This window comes from Hibiscus syriacus, unplaced genomic scaffold (genome assembly GCF_006381635.1).
Source record: "Hibiscus syriacus cultivar Baekdansim isolate YM2019G1 unplaced genomic scaffold, ASM638163v2 tig00110379_pilon, whole genome shotgun sequence".
Classification (NCBI taxonomy): Eukaryota; Viridiplantae; Streptophyta; class Magnoliopsida; order Malvales; family Malvaceae; genus Hibiscus; species Hibiscus syriacus.
In genome coordinates this window covers 183,090-193,049 of record NW_024062713.1, presented here as the reverse complement: position 1 = coordinate 193,049, position 9,960 = coordinate 183,090, and the positions used below count along the sequence as shown (strand labels likewise).

General features: G+C 31.9%; 1 protein-coding gene across 1 annotated transcript in view; it reads right to left on the bottom strand.

The window, feature by feature from the left end:
* The window catches only part of LOC120121746 (WAT1-related protein At5g40240-like), a 33,968-nt gene that overhangs the window by 1,679 nt on the left and 22,329 nt on the right, over window positions 1-9,960 (bottom strand). The window contains exons 4-5 of the mRNA XM_039141038.1: window positions 206-397; window positions 54-116 (exon numbers count right to left, since the gene is read on the bottom strand). Of these exons, the coding sequence (XP_038996969.1) occupies window positions 54-116; window positions 206-393 (251 nt within the window). The 5' untranslated portion in view covers window positions 394-397. The remainder of the gene's footprint in view (window positions 1-53; window positions 117-205; window positions 398-9,960) is intronic.

Below are 9,960 nucleotides of genomic sequence, written 5' to 3'. Positions count from 1 at the left end.
CTCCAAAAGAAAAGAAATTAAACACAGATGTCGAAATTTCAATTCCCCATTACCCTATCAAGCCTAAGAGGAAGAATCTCCAAAGCAGTGACAAAGTCAAAGAGGCTTGCTTATTTCTGCAACAACAAAATTGTAAAGAAATCTCCATAAAAAAGAAGAAAAATTCAAAGTGTAACAATCCAGTGATGAAAGGGGGAATCGGTACCTGCAAAAGATGAAGTAAGGAAGAAGGATCAAAGTACCCAAAGCGTTGTAATAAACAACAGAAACAATATTGCTCATTCCCTTGCTCAAAGCTGCTTTACTTATCACTGATATACCCACATCTGTACACTCCACTGTTATCATTGCCACAAAAGGAACTGAACTCCATATGTAGGAACTTAGCCCCATTTTTCTTTTCTTAAAAGGAAGCTTTTTCCACCCAGGCTTTGTATTGCTTGAAAGAAAAATCTATACTTTAGCAGCTGAAAACCTGCAAAACCAGAGGGGGAGAGAGAAACAGATCTTGGTTTTCAACGAGGAAAACTTGGTATCATTATGGTGTATATGTTTGTCCTATTAAAATTTTATTCATATAGAAGAATCTATTATTACATATTTTAATAATATTAATTTTATAGCTCATTATATAAATTTAATAAATAAATATATAATAATTTTATTATATTTTAAAACTTAAAATTTGAATAATTATGTGTATAATATGTGTATTCTATCAATAATAAAAAAAATTATAAATAAATATTATATAATCGTGACATATTATTGAGAAATATTATTTTTAAAATTTAAATCTAATAGTAAGTTTCGTCGATGCATTATTTAACATTTATTGGTGGAACATGTGTTTTAATTTTAAAATAATTTATTATTATTTAAATTTTTTAATATTAAAATCCTTATTAAAAATTGTATAGATCAAATTATTTCACCAGTTAAAAATATTATTATAATTAGAAGACTTAGATTCGAGCATTGCATCGATGAGTGCACAAGATATTTAAACTTTTATTACTAAATAATTAACTTTTTTAAATAAATACTATGACTTGTAAACCTCTTAAATTAATAAAAAAATCCTTATTAAAAAGTTGACAACGTTATTAATTGAAAATTTAATATTAAAACAAATTATCTAATATTTTTAATGAGGCTTGCACTAGAAGTTTTAAAGAGAAAATAATTTCAGTGACCGAAAATGTCTTATAATATACGATTTTAACTAAATTTTTTTTGATTTGCGAAAATGACCAACAAATTTACAACGTGAACTCAAATTTCGCAATATAGGTTCCAAAATCGCAACGCGAATATGTAAATCGCAATGATAATATGTAAATCGCAACGCAGATATGAAAATCGCGTTGCGAATTTAAAAATCGCATTGTGATAGTACTGTTTACATTGCGATAGTACTGTTTACCTATATCGGTAATTAGCGTTGCGAATTTGAAAATCACATTGCGATAGTACTGTTTACCTATATCGGTAATTAGTGTTGCGAATTTGAAAATCGCATTGCAGAGAAAATAATTTCAGTGACCGAAAATACCTTATAATATACGATTTTAACCAACTTTTTTTGGATTTGCGAAAATGACCAACAAATTCGCAACGTGAACTCCAATTTCGCAACACAGGTTCCAAAATCGTGTTACGATTTATCTATTCGCGTTGCGAATTTGTTGGTCATTTTCGCAAATCCAAAAAAAATTGGTTAAAATCGTATATTATAAGGTATTTTCGGTCACTAAAGTTATTTTCTCTTAAATAAAAGCCCCAATGAAGACAAATAAGATAGTTCGACACTCTAAATATACAACTAAAAAAAAGTGTTATCGGATTTATTATTATTCAAATAAAAAAATTAGTAAAAAATTACCTAAAATATTATTATTTATATCTAAAACATCAATATTTTTTTAATATTTTTGGTAAAGTATCCAACAATAATAAAATCAGTAGAAAAAATAAAAAAAACTAGTAGCGTTTTTTAAATCGTCCAATAATAATAAAATCGATAGAAATAATAATGTTTATGATAATATTTTACTAATTTTATTATTTGAATAATAACAAAACTAATAACACATTTTTTTAATAGTATATTAAAGTAGTCGCATGTGATAATTTCGAAAAACCAAACCGTTTGTTTTTTCTTTTTATCAGCCACTGGCGTTGTATTGTACAATAATTTCTTACTTTTAATGAAAGCTCGATTCTCAAAGTGAAAGGCCAATTGAGTTTAATAATTATTTTTATTTTAAAAAAAATAGAAATAGAAAATGTATTTAGTTATAAAATTAAAAAATATTTTTTAAAAAAACATAAGTGAAAATATAAAAATATAAAAAAAATATTTTTAATATTTGAAAAATAAGAAAATATGATATCAAAATTTTTAATTTAAATTATACAATTTTAAATCATTATAACAATAATTTATTGATTTAATGATATTTTAAAACCTCAAACTTTCGTAAAAAATCAATATGATCTCTAAATAATTTTTACACTCAATATAGTCCTTAAATTAATTTTTTAATAATTTAATGATATTTTTTAATGTATTGTGTTGAAAACATTTTGATGTTTCGATATAATAAATTAAGTGTAAATGGATTTTTAAGATTTTCCAAATGATTTTCTAAGTATATTCTATTTAATTAATTGAATATAAAAATACTACTCCAAGTCTTTCAAAGTTCAATTTTAATCCTTACTAAAGTGTAAAATTGTGTTTTATACTTAAACTATTTTTGAAACAATTTTCACAAAGTGTTTCGAACAAAAAATGAGCCAAAAATCAATTTTATGAAGGGATGTACCGATGCACTCATTTAATGCATCGATGCATACCCATTTCGAATGCAATTTATGCATCAATGCACAAACCATGCATCGATGCACTCTAGCTATTTTAAAACATCGAATTGATTTTATGCACCGATGCACAAGACATGCATCGATGCACCCTGGTTATTTTGAAACATCGAAGTTGATTTATGCACCGATGCACACCCTAGTGCACCGATGCACACCCTAGTGCACCGATGCACTTGGACAGCCAACGGTCGAAATATTTGAATTTTACACTTGATGTATCAATGCACCTTGACTATGTATCGATGCACACACGCTCCCAACTTATTTTATTAATTGTTTCCACACTTAAAAGGCTATATTGACTCCACTAATCATCCCCAACGTTCAGAATCAATTGAAGGAGTATTTAAACAAGCTTTGGAGCCATTGATCAAAAACAAGAATCAAGAATCAAGAGAAAATCAAAGAGAAAGCATAAAACCTCAAGTTTGAAAATTTTCAAGCCAAATTTCATTCAATATTCATATTTGCTTTCAAGAACACTTATTGTACTGAATTGTATTATTCTTGAGTGTTCTTTCTTTGTTTTAGAACATTGCAAACATCTTTCCTTGTGAGGATTATCTTGTAAGTTTGCAAAATTTATATTGTTCTCTTTGGGAGAGAGTGTTCTCAAGAATTTGGGGTATAATTCTTGAGGGATTTGTAAGGTTACTCTTTGTCCTCAAAAGAAAGACAAATTAGTGAATTTGTGGAAAATCCTTAGTGTGGATAGCTAAGGTGGTGGACATAGACTTTGGTTGAGAAAGTCGAACCACTCTAAATCGCTGTGCATATATTTTCAATTTTCTGCAAAAGCTTCCACCGAAATTTTAATTGCCAATTCACCCCCTCTTGGCTATATTCGTCGATCGATTAACTCAACATATTAAATATATTAATAATTGTTTATATTTTTAATCTAAATAATTTTTTATTTTTTAAAAAAATAAATAAATCCTTAGAGTTTCTAAAATAATCAATTAAGTTCAGCTACCACATTATCATCGAATACTGCCATATCAAATCAATATTATAAATTTTCATATAAGTTTGTGAACTGTCATATAAGCGTCGTGACAGTCAGTGTTGGATTTCGTTATTTAAAGGGTTAACTTATTTTTTTTAATCTAAGTTTAATGATCATATTTGGTACAGAAAAAATCCAAGGACTACACTAATTATTTTTTCCTCAAAAGTTTGAGGGTCTCAATTACCACTAAACATATTTTTTTATGTTAATGACACTTTTGTGTGCTATTGCTTATAACGATATTTTTTTTTGTATTTTTAAAATTTAATTGATGTCCAATATGCATTAACACTATATTCTTATTATAAACTAAAATAAATTTTGTGTAATGAAATTGCTTATCAATTTTATTGTTTCATATTTACATAACTCACAAGTTACATTTATGTAATGAAATTTTTAATAATTATAGTTTAATTTAATTATTGAATAACTATTTATTTATTTTAATTTTAAAAAATTAGATACCACATACATTTGTACTATTTTAGTTTTGAATTCAAATTTTCATTTATATTAATCAAACATGTTTTTTAATTTTCAAAAAATTGAAATGAAAATTATTTTCTGAAAATAAAAACAAAAAACGAAAATAGAAATAAAAAATATTTTTTAGAACCAAACAAATCCTTATATATATATTTTTATAATATTCAGTCTTTTCTTAGCCTTCAATTTCTTAAGAGAAAATATCATGTAATGGGTATATAAATAACGCAAAATTTATAAATTATTTTTATTTATAATATTTTTAATATAAGAAATTATAAATAATTTGAATAAAATAATATAAATTTATAGACATGAACTTAAAATTATTTAAACATTATATGAGATTGTTGGTTTTATTATTTCATTTTTCGCATTAATTAAAATTTTAAAAGAATATGAAAACTTGATTTTCCTCCAAATGAAAATTTGTAATTAAAAATACTATAAAAAAGGGAAACCAAAATTAGTATGGTTTGAGAAATAACATTTAAAAAATAATAATATTAAAATAAAAACATTTTAGAAAAAAGTAGCTCGTAGGATAAACTAACATTTTAAAAAAGAGAAAATAACTTTAGTGACCAAAAATCATATATAATATACGATTTTAACCAACTTTTTCCGGATTTGCCAAAATGACCAACAAAATCGCAATGCGATCGCTAATTCGCAACGCGATCTCCATTATCGCAAATCAGTTTCCAGATTCGCAACGAGATTATGACTATCGCAATGCGATTTTCCAATTTCGCGTTGCGATTTTCCCAATTCGCAATGCGAATAAGTAAATTGCAATGCGAATTTGGAAAATCGCAATGCGATACTGACTATCGCAATGCAATTTTCCTAATTCGCATTGCGATTTACGTATTCGGGTTGCGATTTTCATAATTCGCAATGCGAATTAGGAAAATCGCAATGCGAATACGTAAATCGCAATGCGAATCTTACTATCGCAATGCGATTCACATAGCGCCATTCGTATTAACGCGTATTTTTTTTTTCAAATTCCAAACACGAATTTTTTCTTAATAAATCGGAAACTGAACCGTCCACAATAATCGTAACTCATAACCTCAAACCTAAAATCACAACACTCAATCCCATCTCCATCTCTCACTCTCTACGGTGAAATCCGTCCCCATCTCCGAAGATTTCCGTCCCCATCGCCGGCGAAATCCCTCACAACCATTCACAGTCAAAAATCCCTCATAATCATTCAGAAATGGAAAATCAACCTCCGAGGGTTAGTTTTGTTTTATTTTTATTTTGAAATTTTTGCATTATTTTAGGTTTTTCATATTGAGATTGATGATAAGTTTACTGGTAATTTCAATAATAGATTAACCATTTCACTTAGATTTCTTATTAAATTCATTCGATTGCTGCCAATACTGCTAAACTGTTTATCCTGTGAAGTTAGTATTTGTCTTTGTTTTGTCTTTTGGTTGAAGTAATGCAGAAGAATAGTTTCGAGAATGAAAATCGCAACGCGGAAATAACTATCGCAACGAGAAAATCACAACGCGAAATAAAAATCGCAATGCGAAACCAAAATCGCATTGCGATTTTCATTTCGCGTTGCGATTCTCTCGTTGCGATTTTCATTTCGCGTTGCGATAGTCATTTCGCGTTGCGATTCTCTCGTTGCGATAGTCATTTCCGCGTTGCGATTCTCATTATCTCGTTGCGATTTTCATTTCAACCAAAAGATAAAACAGTGTTGCAAATTTTAGTTTCAAGAATAAACTACTATTTATGTTTATTGTTTTTGGTATATCTTGACAGTGTAGTTTTTGGTATATCTAACTTGGTATGTTTATTGTTTTTGTAGAAATTTTTTTCGACTTCATTGACATTAAGGAATAAAGTTAGCCTAGCCACTACAATTGCTTCGAAGCTTTCACCTGCACAAAGAAAATTGTTTGAGGAAACCTGCTTCGGGCTATGGCTGAGAGTACAGCATCCGGGTGGAGATGCTAATTTGACCCATTTGTGGCTTCAGACCATGACTAGCGATCTACCCGACAGTATACAACGTGGTGAGGAAGAGATATGGTTTCATTTTCCACCGGCTTATACTTGTTTTGGGCAGAAGGAGTTCTGCTTAATCATTGGTCTACGATTCGGACACGATGATGTAGGCCGGTACACTCGTCATATCACCCGCCCATCATGGTTATCCAGGGTTTTTCCTGATGAGTCAATAGAGAAGCCGAACTTACAAGTCGACGACATGAAGAAATTGTTTAATAAGAAAGATGATTTTACTCGGATGAATAACGTCGATGTTGTCTGAGTATGCCTTCTACTACTTTTGTATGCCGGTTTTTTAGGCAGAGAGGCCAGACAACCTATTCCTTAGGAGCTAATATTATTGGTAGAGGACCTAAATGCATGGAATCTGTTTCCGTGGGGTTCATATATATGGAAAGCTACCTGGATTAAGTTGTCATCTGCCTTTGATGACCGCAAAAGTTTGCGGGGCGATGGGTCGAAATACACTTTTTCAGGCTTTGTTTGGGCCTTTAAGGTAAGAATTTCTATATAATGTTTTCAAAATTATAATTAATTATTTAACAATTACTAATGTTTGTTATTATATTGTTTGTAGATTTGGATATTCGAGGCCTTTCCCGCCATGAAGACATATGCAATAAAAACTTCAAATGATATTCCCAGGGCTATTTCCTGGAAGAGGAAACGTCTGTTGGATTGGGAAGACTTAATACCATATGCGACAATAAATAATGTAAGTTAACACAAATACTATCATATATAAACAAGTTATTAATAGTAGACGTTTAACTTTGTTTGAGTTTTTATATTTTTAGGAGGCCAACATTCCATTAATGAGACTGACACCCACGGAGGCTGAGCTTGCCATTGATTGGTGGCAAGCTAGTCAGCGTTTTCTTGATGGAACGAATGATGAGCAGCCTCCACTTCCTCCACTTCGAGAGCCATCACCTCACCCAGAGCCATCACCTGATCGACCCGACTATACACCTCTACAACGAGAGCCATCACCTATCCCGTCACATCATTGAGCCTCTTCTCCACCATCACCTCATGATAGGTGACCGGAAAAGATGCTACGACTTCTATCTCCCTGTTCTCCACCTCCACGGGATGAGTCAAGGGAGTTACGTGATGAGGTCAATGCCTTGCGTGAGGAGATCGGTACTCTACGCGATAACGATGGTGCATGGCGTGTGGAGGTGTCTACTTTACGTGGTGAGGTTGCCGCTCTACGTGAGATGGTAGTATCGTTGCAGAATGAGGTTCATACTCTACGCAACGAGGTAAGTTTAAGATTTTCTATATTTAACTTGATGATAAATTTACTCATAATTTCACTTAAATTAACCATTTCACTTAGATTGCTTAGTAAATTTATTCGGTTGCTGCCAATACTGCTAAACTGTTTATTAACACTGTGAAGTTAGTATTTGTCTTTTTGTTTTATCTTTTGGTTGAAGTAAATTTATTCGGTTGCTGCCAATTCTGCTAAACTGTGTATTCTTTAACACTGTGAAGTTAGTATTTGTCTTTGTTTTGTCTTTTGGTTGAAAGTTTGAAGTATATTTGTCTTTGTTTTCACTGTTTAAATATCATGTCTGTTTATTTACTGATATTTGTATTTAATTATTTAGCGGACCGATAAGGTGGATGCTTTACGTCGGGTATTTCTTGCACGACAGAGTTCACGCATCAGACGGCGTGGACGTGCTATTAAGTCTCCGTATACCCCAATAGTGCGAAGACACCGCAAGAAGAAGCCCGACTCGCCTGTCATCCCTCAAGAGTCCACTCCTATCGTTGAAGAGGCCCCTATCATTCCTCGAGAGTCCCCTCCCACCGTTCAAGAGGCCACTGTCATCGTTGAAGAGGTCCCTCCCACCATTCAAGAGCCCGATTCACATGGCGTCATATGTAGGATTCTTGAGAAACCCTCTGACGTGCCGGACATGATGGATTCAAGTTGGCTCTCGTATGAGTTACCGGCCAGTACCATACCGGTATCTGAAGTGGAGAGGAAACAACTACCGGACACAATTATGGATAACACCCTTTGGGCTAAGACCGCAGTTGATTTTTATCTACATGAGCGAAGACAGGGGTGTTTCACTGACATATGCAAGCTCAACGATGATATCTATTTGTTGCTTGATCGGTCTTGGTGGGGCATATTATTATGGGTCGAAGACAATGGCTATTTCGATGGAGGGGTAAGTCTTATATTTTTCTTATATTTTAATTTGATTATTTTTTTGTAAATTTATGTAAGTTACTAATATATGTCTTTTTTGTAAAACAGCATATCGATGCGTGGGTGTCACGTCTTCTAATAATTAGGAAACTTAAGGAAAATAAAAGAAATACACGATATACAATTATGCCGACGTCTTTTAACGCCGTTCACTTGAAGAATCAACGAGATGAATCATTTGCGTTGGGCAATGGACAAGCTAAACTTTATCCTGCATGGTGGGAGGTCGATAAGGTTAGTGTTTATTTTAGATTGAGTTTAAAGGTATTCATAAATAAGTGCGCAAATGAATGAATTATTACTTATGATTGCAGGTGTTTATCCCTGTTTTGGAACGTAACCATTGGCTTCTCGTCGAGCTTCAGATCCCATCCCTTAAGGCAATAGTATATGACAGCATGATAAATTACATATCATTGGCTGATTTAAGAGATATTATTAAGGGATGGAGCTCTTATTTGGCTAAATTCTTGGATGCGATAAATTATTGGACTCGTTCTGGAAACAAGAAGCCAAAGAAGCTCAATATTATAGTTAGCAGAGACGAGACCGCACCACAACAAACGAAAGGACCCAGAGGGGATTGTGGTCCTCTCGTATGCTTGGCGTTGGACCGTTTGATCACAGGAAGTATAAAGTATCTACCTCCCGCCGATATAGATAGAGCTGCAGTAGGCTTGTGGTTTCGACATTATATTGCTAGATCGATTTATACGAGACGATGCCTACCTGCATCCGCGTTATAAAAATGTCCATAAACAATTGGTATGTTTATAGGCTTGTGGTTTGAAAATGTTTGGTTAAGTACCTAGAATTCAATAATTTGCTGTTTGTAGGTTTTAGATGTGTAGAAAGTGTTGTTTGAGCAAATGTTTGGTTTATGCAGGTTAATCTCAGAAGTGAGCTGCGTGAAAATGATGTATGGCTGCAAAAGTTGATTCAATAGTAGAAGTGTTATTTTCTCTAAGAATTATTGCTTATTTTTTATTGTTTAATTGATTTGTAAAAGGTGATTTGTAAAAGTTGATTTGTTTAATTGATGTTAACATAATTCTTATTTGTGCTTGTTTAATTGATTGAAATGTAATGGTTGATTTTGTTGATTTCAATCTGCATTATGTTGAAGGCAAAAAGTACTATCGCAATGTGAAATGAAAATCGCAACGAGAGAATCGCAACGCGAAATGAAAATCGTAACGAGAGAATCGTAACGCGAAATTAAATTCGCGTTGCGATTTTCATTTCGCATTAAGATTCCCTCGTTGCGATTTTCATTTCGCATTGCAAAATTAGC